This window comes from Bombina bombina, chromosome 11 (genome assembly GCF_027579735.1).
Source record: "Bombina bombina isolate aBomBom1 chromosome 11, aBomBom1.pri, whole genome shotgun sequence".
In the NCBI taxonomy this organism is placed as follows: Eukaryota; Metazoa; Chordata; class Amphibia; order Anura; family Bombinatoridae; genus Bombina; species Bombina bombina.
In genome coordinates, this window is record NC_069509.1 from 151,687,462 (window position 1) to 151,704,328 (window position 16,867).

The 16,867-nt window shown below is 36.5% G+C and overlaps 1 protein-coding gene across 2 annotated transcripts in view; it reads left to right on the forward strand.

Annotated features, from left to right (window-relative positions):
- TMEM184A (transmembrane protein 184A) overlaps positions 1 to 9,946 on the forward strand; it is a 62,248-nt gene extending 52,302 nt beyond the window's left edge. For both annotated transcript variants that reach the window (XM_053695003.1, XM_053695004.1), the window contains exons 6-9: positions 1,863 to 1,954; positions 3,622 to 3,791; positions 5,127 to 5,324; positions 9,416 to 9,946. In XM_053695003.1, the coding sequence (XP_053550978.1) occupies positions 1,863 to 1,954; positions 3,622 to 3,791; positions 5,127 to 5,324; positions 9,416 to 9,672 (717 nt within the window). In that variant the 3' untranslated portion in view covers positions 9,673 to 9,946. The remainder of the gene's footprint in view (positions 1 to 1,862; positions 1,955 to 3,621; positions 3,792 to 5,126; positions 5,325 to 9,415) is intronic.
- Positions 9,947 to 16,867: the final 6,921 nt, after the last annotated feature.

Consider the following 16,867-nt stretch of genomic DNA (forward strand, 5'->3'; position numbering starts at 1 on the left):
GGATTTGTTAGACGTTTGGTACACTGCCGTCCTTCAGAATAGCCATTGAATAAAGAGGAGCTGAAATGGTGATGAAATAAAGGTGATGTTTTAACTTTATCTGAAATCCGGTGAGTGCTGTGTCTATCTCCCTGCGTCTATTGTGTATTTTGTTACAGATTGCGCCCCAGTGGCTGACTAATCATCTAAGGGAATGCACTTTCTCTGGATTATGTATATATATGTTTTGAAGCAAAAAACTGATATATTGTACTCCCTTGTTAACTCCCGACTTGACTACTGCAATAACCTACTCGCTGGCCTTCCTCTTTCCCGCCTCTCCCCCCTTCAATCCATCCTAAATGCCTCTGCCAGGCTGATCCACCTTTCCCGTCGATCTGTATCTGCTGCACCTCTCTGCGAGTCCCTTCATTGGCTCCCCATTCACAGCAGAATTAAATTCAAAATTCTCACCCTTACATACAAAACTCTCACCAACACCGCTCCCCTCTACCTATCCTCTCTAATACACAAGTATACTCCAGCCCGTCCACTAAGATCCAACAATGACCTGCTCCTTGCATCCGCAACTATCACCTCCTCTCATGCTAGACTGCAGGACTTCTCTCGTGCAGCACCTACCCTCTGGAACACTCTCCCTCGTGCTGTCAGGCTTTGCCCTAATCTTTCTTCCTTTAAATGTTCCCTGAAGACTTTTCTGTTCAGGGAAGCCTATCCCCTATCTCAATAATAAATTAACTTTACTTACCTAACATTTTCCTCATCTAACTCTGTATTAACATCTTTCCAAATATTGCAGTCCTAACCTCCTGTTTCTCAACCTCCTACCCTTCTAGATTGTAAGTTCCCACGGGAATAGGGCCCTCAATCCCTCCTGTATGTGTTTGTAAATTTTTCCCCACCCCCTTGACTTCTTATGCTATCTCTGCTGAGACCAATTAGAAATAGAAAAGATACTCTAAACAATGTTGGTGGAGAGCTTGAAAAGCAATTGCAGCAAGCAGGATGTTAATTTACCTATAAACTGTTCACACTCGACCAGTATGTTAATTTATTGCAAGATTTAAAAAAAATGTTGTAGTACTTTTAAAAAGCACATAAAACACATGTATTTACAATTGAAGCCATTACAACCAATATGATGGTAGTTCAGAGGCGATATTGTTTTTAGTGCCACTTTGCACATTAGTGCCAAAGATTTGTTACCCCAGGTCTACAGGTGCCTTAATTGTGAAGAAACTATACCTAACTAATCTTTTTCCACAGAAGACTCTCCTACGCTAAATAGTTTAAACCCCAAAAAGATCAGAGCAGAACACACCCACCCATAAAATACCAGGGAATTTTCAACTAATAACCAACTTCTTCAAACCTTCATTTTATGAGTCTCATCAAAGGGTTTCTAAACCCAATTTCTTTTTCATGATTCAGATAGAACATGTAATTTTAAGCAACTTTCTAATTTACTCCTATTATCAATTTTTCTTCAGTCTCTTTGTATCTTTATTTGAAAAGCAGGAATATAAGCTTAGGAGCCGTCCTATTTTACGTTCAGCACCTGGGTACTGCTTGCTTATTGGTGGCTAAATGTAGCAGGTGCTGAACCAAAAATGGGCCAGCTCCTAAACTTTCATTCCTGCTTTTTCAAATAAAGATACCAAGAGAATGAAGACAAATTGATAATAGGAGTCAATTTGAAAGTTGCTTAAAGTTGCATGCTCTACCTGAATCATGAAAGATTAAAAGGAAACTAAGCACAATTTTTTTTAAGAGATTTTGCTGTATATCTCCATGTATCTCAAAGCTTTGATGAATAGGCCACTTTCTATAAACTTATGTATACTCCACCATGTTTTTTATAGGCTACTCTCCAGTTCTGTATCGTCAAACCAATCATGGCCGTCGTCACGATTATCCTGCAGGCTTTTGGGAAATACCGCGATGGGGACTTTAAGTAAGATATGTTTTTAAATGACCGTGATGGTTGTAAAATATTAGAAAAAAAGGATGTTGCAGAATTTTTTTTTTATTTATTTAAGTTATTTACAATGATAAGGATTTAAATTGCCAAAGTAGAACTCTTAAACCGCAAAACTTTTTTTATTTGTGATGGCCCATTCTGCATATATCTGTATACAAAAAAAAAACCTGTCTGGCTCTTTAAAATATGTAGTCAGCTAGTTCCTAAATCTGTTAATTTTCAGCTCCCTGACATAGCCCTCAGGTATCTATAGGAGAGTAGATTTTATTTGTTTATTGTAAGATATTCTATTGTACCACTTTCCTTGTGCAAATTCTTTAAATATTGCTCACAAAGTTACTGTTACTTTATTCATATAGATCAATCACAGCTGGATTTATCATTATAATATTATGTTGGGGTTTGTAAATGTCTAAAACTTTACAATATTCTGACTATTATCTTAATTTTAAAAGGTGCATTAAACACATCTTGCTTTTGTATAAAAAAGTGTGCTTTTGACACTATCTCTAAAGAGGCCAAAAAGCGAATGTTGTACCATAGGTTATCAAAATGCTGCCAATACTGCAAATTAAATATCTGGTTGGCCTTTCTAGCATAATTATTTTTATACAAAATCAAGATTTATGTTATCTAATTTTCTTCATTCTCTTGGTATCCTTTGTTAAAGGAACAGCAATGCACAGGGGTTAGTTAAAACATGAGGTATATATGTGAAGCCACCAATCGACAGCTCCTAGGCCTACTTAGGTATGCTTTTCAACAAAGGACACCAAGAGAACAAAGCAAATTTAGATAATATAAGTAAATTGGAAAGTTGTTTAAAATTGCGTATCTGTCTGAATCATCATTAAAGAAAAAAATTTGGTTTCATGTCCCTTTAATGCTTTACTGACCTTTACAGCCAATCAGGAGTTGTACTAATTAACCTTTTAAGCAGTGGTGTGAGTGGACATGAAGGTACTCCTGACATTACTGGCAAAAGTAAGTTTAGAGTTCTAGGGGCACCCATGACATAAATCCAGCCTTAAAGGGACATGAAACCCAACATTTTTCTTTCATGATCCAGATAGAACATACATTTTTAAACAACTTTCCAATTTACTTCTATTAGCAAATTTGCTTCATTCTCTTAGTATCCTTTATTGAAGGAGCAGCAATGCACTACTGGTAGCTAGCTGAACACATCAATAAGCCAATGACAAGAGGCATATAAGTGCAGCCACCAATCAGCTGCTAGCTCCCAGCTGCTGAGCCTACCTAGGTATGCCTTTCAACAAAAGATATCAAGAGAATGAAGCAAATTCGATAAAATAAGTAAATTGAATTAAAAAAAACATTGTATGGTCTATCTAAATCAAGAAATAAAAATTGTGGGCTTCATGTTCCTTTTTCATCTTTTTCTCCTATATCTATGTACTTATTTTCTTACCTATGTGACGTTTTTACCCTGCGGATCTATTCCATTGAAACCGTGTTTTGCGTTTACGCTCCTGGCTGTACAGTGGACCTTGTGTCCATACACATGTGACATTGGTCTGGTTCATGAGATCAGTGTCAAGTCAGAAGTGCCATTTCTGTATATATATAACTATTCTTCATCTATTGCTGTGTGATACGTATTTTCCTTTTCCTCGCAGTGTTCAGACTGGGTATCTGTACATTACCATCATCTACAATTTCTCAGTCAGTCTGGCGCTCTATGCGCTTTTTCTCTTTTATTTTGCTACCAAAGAATTGCTCCGTCCATTTGAACCTGTTTTAAAGTTTCTCACCATCAAAGCAGTGATCTTTTTGTCGTTCTGGCAAGGTTAGTATATAGTTTGTTTGTTTTTTAAATATTAAGTAAATATTTTGAAGCCAATGCCAATTGTTTTAATGGAAATTGGAAGCGATTATTGAAACTAAATACCTCATGTTGCTTTACTATAAAGTTTCTGATAGTTATAAAATGCATGCTTTCATTATTGTATATATTTATGCTATAAATTCCTGACAATATGTTGGTAGAATAACATTAAAGTGATGGTAAAGTTCGCTTAATCTCAATCAAGTATAGCATCCTTTGTGTACAATCAATATAAGTTTCATTCATCATTTGTTATATACTTTTGTAGAAATAAAGTTATCACCTTTATAAACCGATTTGAAGACATCCACAAATTCAACCCGTATTTTTTGTTTTTTAACTTTCGATCACATTTTGATCTAATCCAATTGAAATTTCGGCCGTTAGGCGACCGTCACGCCACGTCATCCGCCCCTTTTAATCTGCGCATGCACTATTAAAATTTTCTTCTGATTGAAAACAGCGCGCGCTCCCGTTGCTTCTTACTTGCAGATGGTAATCCCTTACAGATAGGAATCCTAAGCGGCTTTGCAGATTAACGCATGCGCACATGAAAGCTGAATTGGCGATTAGCGCATGCGCAATGTAAGGCAGCATAGGGAACGCGCATTTGAGAGACGTAGAGAGCGGGTGGGACCGCTCTATGCGTCACAAAACAGAGAACACAGAAATAGGGGCTGGGAGGAGTCAGCACATAAACGGTAGGGATTTAAAAGTGTATATTGTTTTAAAACTATTGCTGTAATGTAGAGATAAATGTAGCGATTACATTATGGTAATATTTAGAAATGCATTGATGTCTTCAGTAAGTCTAAACTTTACCTTCACTTTAATGTTCCCTTTTAAAAGGACACTAAACCCAAATTTATTTATTTAATGATTCAGATAGAGCATGCAATTTTAAGTAACTTTCTAATTTAGTCCAACTATCAATTTTTCGTTGTTCTCTTGCTATCTTTATTTAAAAAGCATGAATGTAAAGCTTAGGAGGCATCCCATTTTAGGTTCAGCACCCTGGATAGCGCTTGCTTATTGGTGGCTACATTTAGCAAACCAATAAGCAAGCATATCCTAGGTTCTGAACCAAAAATGGGCCGGCTCCTAAGCTTTAAGATCCAGCTTTTTAAATAAAGATTCCAAGAGAACAAGGAAAAAAATTATAATAGGAGTAAATTAGGAAGCTGCTTAAAATTGCATGCTCTATCTGAATCATTAAAGAAACAATTTGGGTTTAGTGTCCCTTTAAGTTTCACATGCACTGCTAGTTGTATTTCATAACCTGTTTCTTTTCTGCAGGGATGCTTCTAGCTATACTGGAGCGATATGGTGTAATTCCTGAAGCTCAAAACATCAATAACAGCATGGTTGGTGCTGGGACGGTGGCAGCGGGTTACCAGAACTTTATCATCTGCATTGAGATGCTATTTGCTGCCATTGCTTTGCGCTACGCATTCACATGCCAGGTTTACCGGGAGAAGAAGGAAAACTCAACAGGTAAATGTTTAGCAAAGCTGATTAATGATGTTTTTTTTTTTTTATAATCTTCTGTCCATATAGAAATATTCTACAGTTTCCTTTATCCAAAAATAAAAAAAAATGATTGACAATTCTGCTTACATAAAGATGAATTGTAGGAAATCAACTGGTATCATTCAAACCTGATGCAAAAATAGGGAAGTGGATGAGAAGGAAAAGGGGAAGAACTATGAAATACATTTTTTCACCTTAAAGATAGTACATATGTAAACTGTAAATAATATATTTAAAGGGACAGTCTACTCCCAGAATTTTTATTGTTTTTAAAAAAAAAAAAAAAAAAAAAAGATCCCTTTATTACCCATTCCCCAGTTTTGCATAACCAACACAGTTATATTAATATACTTTTTACCTCTGTGATTACCTTGTATCTAAGCCTCTGCAGACTGCCCCCTTATTTCAGTTCTTTTGACAGACTTGTATTTAAGCCAGTCAGTGCCCTCTCATAAGTAACTCCACGGGTTTGAGCACAATGTTATCTATAATGCCACACATTAACGCCCTCTAGCTGTGAAAAACTGTCAAATTCTTTGAGATGAAGGGCTTAGAAATTAGCATGTGAGCCTAGTTAGGTTTAGCTTTCAACAAAGAATACCAAAAAACAAAGCAAATTTTATGATAAAAGTGAATTTGAAAGTTGTTTAAAATCGCATGCCCTATCTGAATCATGAAAGTTTTTAATTAATTATAATTCCAGGCCATAACTTTATCCACTTAGGAAAAAAATAGTTAATGTTTTGTTTTTCAAAACAAAACACCTTTTGTGCAATATGTGCCAGTCAGTGACTTCACTACATTTCAATGAATGGAAACCAGCAATGTCTAGACATTATATAAGTTATAATGTCCCCTAGTAATAGGAGGTATGAATCGTGAAGTATGTAACCTGTAGTTAACCACTAGATGGTGTATGTTGATCTGTGTTGCTAACATTGTAAGCAACTTAAAGGGACAGTCTAGTCAAATTTAAACGTTCATGATTCAGAAAGGGCATGAAATTTTAAACAACTTTCCAATTGACTTTTATCATTAAATTTGCTTTGTTCCCTTGGTGGTATTTTTGAAAAGCTAAACCTAGGTAGGCTGAAACTGATTTCTAAACCGTTGAAAACCGCCTCTTAGCTCAGAGCATTTTGAAAGTTTTTCAGTTATACAGTACTAGTTCATGTGTGTAATATAGATAACATTGTGCTCACTCTGTGGAGTTATTTAGGAATCTGCACTGATTGGCTAAACTGCATGTCTGTCAAAAGCACTGAGATAAGGGGGCAGTCTGCAAATGCTTAGATACAATGTAATGGCAGATGTAAAACATATATTAATAGAACTGTGTTGGTTATGCAAAACTGGGGAATGGGTAATAAAGGGATTATCTATCTTTTTAATAAATAAAAATTCTGGTGTAGACTGTCCCTTTAATTACAGTCAGGTGTTGCTACATTGTGATTATGAGGCCTAGGTTGCTATAAATAGAGACTTTGTGAACAGTGCTATATGGCATGATTAAGGGTGTACTACCTGAAACGTTGCATTTCTGGATAGGATTCCTTAATAAAGATGAATATAAAGTACGTGCTGTGGACATATCATTTGGTGCCTTCACTACATTTGGCAGATCGAGCTACAGCAAAGTGAACAGTGATATCAAACAGTTGGGATCTGCCAACAACCCTGTTGTCGTTTCTAAAAAGAACAAAGTGGACTACAGGCAGGTTAAGGAGGAGCCATATGTAGTTAAAGGGACACTGAACCCAAATTTTTTCTTTCGTGATTCAGATAGAGCATGAAATTTTAAGGCCCTTTAAGGCTTTCGCTATAAAAGTTGAGCCACTATTCTTAATAATTAGATGCGCGTTACTGCACGTAATCTTAGCACTAACGATCCTGCAATGCCATGTGTTTGACCCCACAAACTGCTGCTGATATAATCGGCAATCATAGTCACACAACTGGGTCACGTGACTGCTGCTGCTATGTGAGAAGCCATGTCTGCTGTGGACCAGTGTTTTAACTATGTGTTTAACCCATTTGCAAAGGTTAACCACAAAGCATTGCAGGGTCGTTAGTGTTAAAATTACATTTTCCGATTAAATAGAAATTAATTTAAAATGCACAGCTGCACATTTCAGATTTTATGAAAAGCATTTATTCATTATACATTATACATCATTCATTATATATCATCAACTTTTTCTTAAGTGCCGACGCATGCGAGTCTTTCACTTGTGCGTATTATAAGTACTTGCTGTGACATCACAAACACAGACAAAGCTTTTCAAAGTATTTTTACAAACACAAATGTTGCAAAAATACTTCTAATATCATTTAAAAAGCACTCCAACATTTCCCTTTTTTCACTAACTTAAAGCTCCTCCCATCCCTGAGTGATTGCTGCTTTCAAATGATACTTATTCCTGTCCCTTAGACCATGTGACCAGAAACAGCAGTAACCTGGAACCTCTGAACAGCATGGGCCAAGTACTTGCAGATAAAAAGTGCATAGATGTAACATTACAGTATATATGCATACATATGTGAACAGGAGCAGGGCTGACTCAGAACATTGTGCTCAAGAACAAAATGATCCCCCCTATCTCTTCATACTCTGAATTCTCAGAAGTATAGATGGGCGAATGTCCTAAAAGTATAGTCCTGTGGACATTTTGTTTGGACAATCAAATGTTGATAAGAATGAAAATCCATTAAAATTCAGTAATTTAATGTTATTTCCGGTTTTCGAATGTTACTTTAGTTTTCGAAAGTTTATAATTGGATCAAATGTCCACATTCGATATTTTGATACTATTCAAAAGTTCAATAGTTCATGTGGTATAGAATTTAGTAAATTTGATAAATAATAGATAGAAATAGAAACATTCAAATTGATATATTTGTAATATTGCATAATTCAAATATTCCATTTAAAGAGAGCATCAGAAATACTATTACATTCAAACAATTGTTAGAATGTTGTACAAACAAATGTGTTAAAATTATTTTCATTTTTCGAATGTTGCAAAACATTCACCCATTCCTAGTCGGCAGTCTCAAAGATAAAAGCTAATCAGAATAACATTTCACACAGGAGCCTGCTAATACCTAGTTGATGACCCCATATGAGTGTAATTTCTATTACCAAGAATATGGTCTCACCTCTGCCAAATGCTGCCTAGGTTTCATGGTCCTACCTGGTCCTATTATAGAGCCAACCCTGAATGTGTGCACAAATCACAGTAAAATGTGATTCTTTTTAATTGTACAGTCTATCTAAATCAGTGATAGCAACCCATGGGGGCAAAGATCAATATTTTTGAAGCCTTAAGGACCCCATATAGATTTGAGGCTATTGAATACAGACACACAAAAAAACAATCAAATTATATATATATATATATATATATATATATATATATATATATATATATATATATATATATATATATATCTACTAGTACAGAGGGTCACCAGTTAGCCTTCCCTGTCCTAAATTATGATTAAATTTAATTATGACTTACATATACCTTTTTATTACATTCCAATAGCTTTCAGTTTCGTTTCAAGAATTCAATAGAACCCACATATTCAGGGAAGCTTAAACCTACATAACCATATTTCTCACCTCTGATTACTCACTGTTACTCTTAAAGGGACATTAAACACTAAACACAGTATAGTGCAGTATAACCTAGGTTCCAAAATGGCAGCACCCATAATTAGAGGGAGGGGCATTTTAGCTGTGTCCTACGGTAGATAAGAACCACAAAGGCCCATCAAGTCTACCCATATTACATATTACTTTTTTCTTAGGATCGCCTTATGCATGTCCCAGGCATTTTTTAATTCCTTTACAGTCTTTGTTTTTACCACCTCAAATGGAAGTTTATTCCATGAATCCACCACCCTTTCTGTAAAAAAAAAAAAAAATGCTTCCTCAAATTTCTCCTGAATCTGCTACCCTCTAACTTTTAGATGGTGACCCCTTGTTTTGTAATTTTAATGCTATACAGATGATTAATTTTGTGACTGATGGAAAACTGTCTCTTTTACAGCTGCAAGTGTTGCGCCAATGCAGAGCATATCCAGCGGCTTGAAGGAAACCATGAGCCCCCATGATATTGTTCAAGATGCCATCCACAACTTCTCGCCTACATACCAGCAATACACCCAACAATCTATGCAGGATGCTGAGCAAAAAACGCAAGGACAGAATGGACAATCCACTGCCAAAGCCAGCAACGGGCACACCAGCAAGAAAAAGAAACAGAATGAAAAAATGATGCTGATTATATCAGATGATGAAATTTAATCATTACTAAATCACATCAAGGATACAAACAATATAATTAGTTTGTGGTTTTAAACAATGGGGAAGGACTGTCTTTGTTTACATGTTTAAAATCCGAATGGATTCTTAATAGGAAGCGCGGATCAATGGTTTTGATCTATGCAGTAACTGCTGCGGATAAATATCCACGGTAACAAGATTCTAAGTGTTCTTTAGCCAAAGGTGATCATGGACTTGGATCACAAATAATTTATTTCAAAATATGTATATAGATTATACAATCTGTTAATATAAATCGCCTTTTTCAGTTTTTTAACCATGCCAAATATTTCTCTGATTTTCATTTTTTTTTTTGTCAATGGAAATTTCAGGACTACAAATAACAATCTCTATGTTAACAAAAAATGTATCTGCATCCAAGGTCACTGTGGGTACTGGAAGTAATTGAAATGCACTTCACACCCTCTTCAATAGCTCTAGCAGAATATAAATGGGCTCAATGAATCAAAATCATTTTATCTCATCCACTGCAAAAGCTCTGTGAGAAAGCCATTTATGGAAGACTGACATATTTAAAAAAAAAAAAAAAATATCTACAACTAAATGTTGGAAAAAAACATGATTTTTTTGGCATGGGGAATCAATATAAATAACTGTAATTTAATTTTGTCATGATTAGTTTAGACCATGGGTATCTTCCTTTTGTACGGTTGCTAGCTACTCCATAAAAATACTGAATGGCAATAGGTTTATCAGGGAGGAGTAGTAGATAAGTTCATGATTAGACCTCATATTGGATCCATGATCAAGTCAACTACAGACCTCAGATCATACTCAATTATTAGTAGCCTCTGTTGGTTATATAGCCATATCAAATCTCTGATCAGTCATGTCCAAGAATCCCATGTTAGCCATATTACCATATTAAACACATTGCTTTGAAGCCCATGTCAGTTATATAACCACTTTATACTTCAGGTCACATGCCCATAATAAATCTCAAATCAGACCAGTGGTTATAATAGCAATATACTCACATCAGACTTAATCAATTACATGTGCATTTTTATATCTATTACTGGACACCTGGCAAGCCTACCCATCAAAGTAAATATTCTTTACACTGAAAAAAATATATTGAAGAGATCTGTGTAGTTAAAGGGACACTAAACCCACATTTTTTCTTTCATGATTCAGATAGAGCATGCAATTTTAAGCAACTTTCTAATTTACTCCTATTATCAATTTTTATTTGTTAACTTGCTATCTCTATTTAAAAAGCAGGAATGTGATGCATAGGAGCCGGCCCATTTTTGGTCGAGAACCTGGGTTATGCTTGCTTATTGGTGGGTAAATGTAAGCCTCCAATGAGTAAGCACTATCCATGGTGCTGAACCTAAAATGGGCTGGCTGTTAAGATTTACATTCCTGCTTTTAAAATAAAGATATCAAGAGAACGAAGAAAAATTGATAATAGGAGTAAATTGGAAAGTTGCTTAAAATGTCATGCTCTATCTGAATTATGAAAGAAAAAATGTTGGTTTAGTGTCCCTTTAAGTAACAATCCTTTTTTGGGTGTGGATTATAATTTATTTAAACTACTAAGAAAAATGTATAAAACTATTGGGTTCTGAAAGTCCCCTATGTAGATTTTCTGTACTTTCATAAAACCTCAGGGTTTCACCATCCCCCCCCCCCCCCCCCATATAAATTGGCAATAAGAGTTTGTATACTCTGGAAAACAACAGTTGAAAACATTTGGGAAAAGAAAACATTTGGGAAAAGATTCAATAATAGTTTTCTTTTGGTGTCAAATTGGTATTGTTTGCAGTGGAACTGAGAGCTATGGATTATAGCGCAAAGTTCTACCATACAACACAGGCAGGTTTCATTTACAGTGACGTAACTACACACGATTTTCATGACCGTTTTCCATTTTGTGTTCTATGTATAAAAGAAAAAATCTCAAAGTCTTTTAGTACATTTTCTTTAAGTGTTATTTTTTTCTTTTAAATTTTATATTTTTCTAAAATAAAGGGACGGTATACATAATTTTTCATATAACTGCATGTACTAGACACTACTATAAAGAATAATATGCACAGATACTTATCTAAATATCCAGTATAAAACCTTTTAAAAACTTACTTAGAAGCTCTAGGTTTAGCCCTGTTGATGAGATTAGCTGGAACACCCAATGATACCCCCCCCCCATTCCCTGCATATGAAAAGACAGATTAGACAAACGGGAGCCAGCAGTGGTCTGTAAACGCGTGTATTCATCTGACACTTTGGGGCTTGGTTAGGAGTCTGAAGACCAGCACAATGTTATTAAGAATAAGTAAAAACTAAACATTGTTACAAAAAAAAACAACTCCTCCCAGATGGGCTGTATAAATGGATCATCTACAAAACATTTATGCAAATAAAAATCTAGTGTACAATATCCCTTTAACGGGACATGAAAGGCATAATTTCTTTCATGTAATTAGCAAGAGTCCATGAGCTAGTGACGTATGGGATATACATTCCTACCAGGAGGGGCAAAGTTTCCCAAACCTCAAAATGCCTATAAATACACCCCTCACCACACCCACAAATCAGTTTTACAAACTTTGCCTCCTATGGAGGTGGTGAAGTAAGTTTGTGCTAGATTCTACGTTGATATGCGCTCCGCAGCAGGTTGGAGCCCGGTTTTCCTCTCAGCGTGCAGTGAATGTCAGAGGGATGTGAGGAGAGTATTGCCTGTTTGAATTCAATGATCTCCTTCTACTGGGTCTATTTCATAGGTTCTCTGTTATCGGTCGTAGAGATTCATCTCTTACCTCCCTTTTCAGATCGACGATATACTCTTATATATATACCATTACCTCTGCTGATTTTCGTTTCAGTACTGGTTTGGCTTTCTACAAACATGTAGATGAGTGTCCTGGGGTAAGTAAGTCTTATTTTCTGTGACACTCTAAGCTATGGTTGGGCACTTTTTTAATAAAGTTCTAAATATATGTATTCAAACATTTATTTGCCTTGACTCAGGATGTTCAACATTCCTTATTTTCAGACAGTCAGTTTCATATTTGGGATAATGCATTTGAATCAATCATTTTTCTTACCTTAAAAATTTGACTTTTTTTCCCTGTGGGCTGTTAGGCTCGCGGGGGCTGAAAATGCTTCATTTTATTGCGTCATTCTTGGCGCGGACTTTTTTGGCGCAAAAAATCTTTTCTGTTTCCGGCGTCATACGTGTCGCCGGAAGTTGCGTAATTTTTTGACGTTCTTTTGCGCCAAAAATGTCGGCGTTCCGGATGTGGCGTCATTTTTGGCGCCAAAAGCATTTAGGCGCCAAATAATGTGGGCGTCTTATTTGGCGCTAAAAATAAATAAATATGGGCGTCGCTTTTGTCTCCACATTATTTAAGTCTCATTTTTCATTGCTTCTGGTTGCTATATGCTTGTTCCTTGGCATTTTTTCCCATTCCTGAAAGTATCATTTAAGGAATTTGATCAATTTTGCTTTATATGTTGTTTTTTCTCTTACATATTGCAAGATGTCTCACGTTGCATCTGAGTCAGAAGATACTTCAGGAAAATCGCTGTCTGGTACTGGAACTACCAAAGCTAAGTGTATCTGCTGTAAACTTTTGGTAGCTGTTCCTCCAGCTGTTGTTTGTATTAATTGTCATGACAAACTTGTTAATGCAGATAATATTTCCTTTAGTAAAGTACCATTACCTGTTGCAGTTCCATCAACATCTAATGTTCAGAGTGTTCCTGATAACATAAGAGATTTTGTTTCTGAATCCATCAAGAAGGCTATGTCTGTTATTCCTCCTTCTAGTAAACATAAAAAATCTTTTAAAACTTCTCTTTATACAGATGAATTTTTAAATGAACATCATCATTCTGATTCTAATGACTCTTCTGGTTCAGAGGATTCTGTCTCAGAGGTTGATGCTGATAAATCTTCATATTTATTTAAAATGGAATTTATTCGTTCTTTACTTAAAGAAGTACTAATTGCTTTAGAAATTGAGGATTCTGGTCCTCTTGATACTAAATCTAAACGTTTAGATAAGGTCTTTAAATCTCCTGTGGTTATTCCAGAAGTTTTTCCTGTTCCTGGTGCTATTTCTGAAGTAATTTCCAGAGAGTGGAATAATTTGGGTAATTCATTTACTCCTTCTAAACGTTTTAAGCAATTATATCCTGTGCCATCTGACAGATTAGAATTTTGGGACAAAATCCCTAAAGTTGATGGGGCTATTTCTACCCTTGCTAAACGTACTACTATTCCTACGGCAGATGGTACTTCGTTTAAGGATCCTTTAGATAGGAAAATTGAATCCTTTCTAAGAAAAGCTTATCTGTGTTCAGGTAATCTTCTTAGACCTGCTATATCATTGGCTGATGTTGCTGCAGCTTCAACTTTTTGGTTGGAAACTTTAGCGCAACAAGTAACAGATCATGATTCTCATAATATTATTATTCTTCTTCTTCAACATGCTAATAATTTTATCTGTGATGCCATTTTTGATATTATCAGAGTTGATGTCAGGTTTATGTCTCTAGCTATTTTAGCTAGAAGAGCTTTATGGCTTAAAACTTGGAATGCTGATATGTCTTCTAAATCAACTCTACTTTCCCTTTCTTTCCAGGGTATCAAATTATTTGGTTCTCAGTTGGATTCTATTATCTCAACTGTTACTGGTGGGAAAGGAACTTTTTTACCACAGGATAAAAAATCTAAGGGTAAAAACAGGGCTAATAATCGTTTTCGTTCCTTTCGTTTCAACAAAGAACAAAAGCCTGATCCTTCTTCCTCAGGAGCAGTTTCAGTTTGGAAACCATCTCCAGTCTGGAATAAATCCAAGCCTTCTAGAAAAGCAAAGCCAGCTTCTAAGTCCACATGAAGGTGCGGCCCTCATTCCAGCTCAGCTGGTAGGGGGCAGGTTACGTTTTTTCAAAGAAATTTGGATCAATTCTGTTCACAATCTTTGGATTCAGAACATCGTTTCAGAAGGGTACAGAATTGGTTTCAAGATAAGACCTCCTGCAAAGAGATTTTTTCTTTCCTGTGTCCCAGTAAATCCAGTGAAAGCTCAAGCATTTCTGAAATGTGTTTCAGATCTAGAGTTGGCTGGAGTAATTATGCCAGTTCCAGTTCTGTAACAGGGGCTGGGGTTTTATTCGAATCTCTTCATTGTACCAAAGAAGGAGAATTCCTTCAGACCAGTTCTGGATCTAAAAATATTGAATCGTTATGTAAGGATACCAACATTCAAAATGGTAACTGTAAGGACTATCTTGCCTTTTGTTCAGCAAGGGCATTATATGTCCACAATAGATTTACAGGATGCATATCTGCATATTCCAATTCATCCAGATCACTATCAGTTCCTGAGATTCTCTTTCCTGGACAAGCATTACCAGTTTGTGGCTCTGCCGTTTGGCCTAGCTACAGCTCCAAGAATTTTTACAAAGGTTCTCGGTGCCCTTCTGTCTGTAATCAGAGAACAGGGTATTGTGGTATTTCCTTATTTGGACGATATCTTGGTACTTGCTCAGTCTTTACATTTAGCAGAATCTCATACGAATCGACTTGTGTTGTTTCTTCAAGATCATGGTTGGAGGATCAATTCACTAAAAAGTTCATTGATTCCTCAGACAAGGGTAACCTTTCTGGGTTTCCAGATAGATTCAGTGTCCATGACTCTGTCTTTGACAGACAAGAGACGTCTAAAATTGATTTCAGCTTGTCGAAACCTTCAGTCACAATCATTCCCTTCGGTAGCCTTATGCATGGATATTCTAGGTCTTATGACTGCTGCATCGGACGTGATCCCCTTTGCTCGTTTTCACATGCGACCTCTTCAGCTCTGTATGCTGAATCAATGGTGCAGGGATTACACAAAGATATCTCAATTAATATCTTTAAAACCGATTGTACGACACTCTCTGACGTGGTGGACAGATCACCATCGTTTAATTCAGGGGGCTTCTTTTGTTCTTCCGACCTGGACTGTAATTTCAACAGATGCAAGTCTTACAGGTTGGGGAGCTGTGTGGGGATCTCTGACGGCACAAGGAGTTTGGGAATCTCAGGAGGTGAGATTACCGATCAATATTTTGGAACTCCGTGCAATTTTCAGAGCTCTTCAGTCTTGGCCTCTTCTGAAGAGAGAATCGTTCATTTGTTTTCAGACAGACAATGTCACAACTGTGGCATACATCAATCATCAAGGAGGGACTCACAGTCCTCTGGCTATGAAAGAAGTATCTCGAATTCTGGTTTGGGCGGAATCCAGCTCCTGTCTAATCTCTGCGGTTCATATCCCAGGTATAGACAATTGGGAAGCGGATTATCTCAGTCGCCAAACGTTGCATCCGGGCGAATGGTCTCTTCACCCAGAGGTATTTCTTCAGATTGTTCAAAAGTGGGAACTTCCAGAAATAGATCTGATGGCGTCCCATCTAAACAAGAAACTTCCCAGGTATCTGTCCAGATCCCGGGATCCTCAGGCGGAGGCAGTGGATGCATTATCACTTCCTTGGAAGTATCATCCTGCCTATATCTTTCCGCCTCTAGTTCTTCTTCCAAGAGTAATCTCCAAGATTCTGAAGGAATGCTCGTTTGTTCTGCTGGTAGCTCCGGCATGGCCTCACAGGTTTTGGTATGCAGATCTTGTCCGGGTGGACTCTTCCGTTAAGACCAGACCTTCTGTCGCAAGGTCCTTTTTTCCATCAGGATCTCAAATCCTTAAATTTAAAGGTATGGAGATTGAACGCTTGATTCTTGGTCAAAGAGGTTTCTCTGACTCTGTGATTAATACTATGTTACAGGCTCGTAAATCTGTATCTAGAGAGATATATTATAGAGTCTGGAAGACTTATATTTCTTGGTGTCTTTCTCATCATTTTTCTTGGCATTCTTTTAGAATACCGAGAATTTTACAGTTTCTTCAGGATGGTTTAGATAAGGGTTTGTCCGCAAGTTCCTTGAAAGGACAAATCTCTGCTCTTTCTGTTCTTTTTCACAGAAAGATTGCTAATCTTCCTGATATTCATTGTTTTGTACAAGCTTTGGTTCGTATAAAACCTGTCATTAAGTCAATTTCTCCTCCTTGGAGTTTGAATTTGGTTCTGGGGGCTCTTCAAGCTCCTCCTTTTGAACCCATGCATTCATTGGACATTAAATTACTTTCTTGGAAAGTTTTGT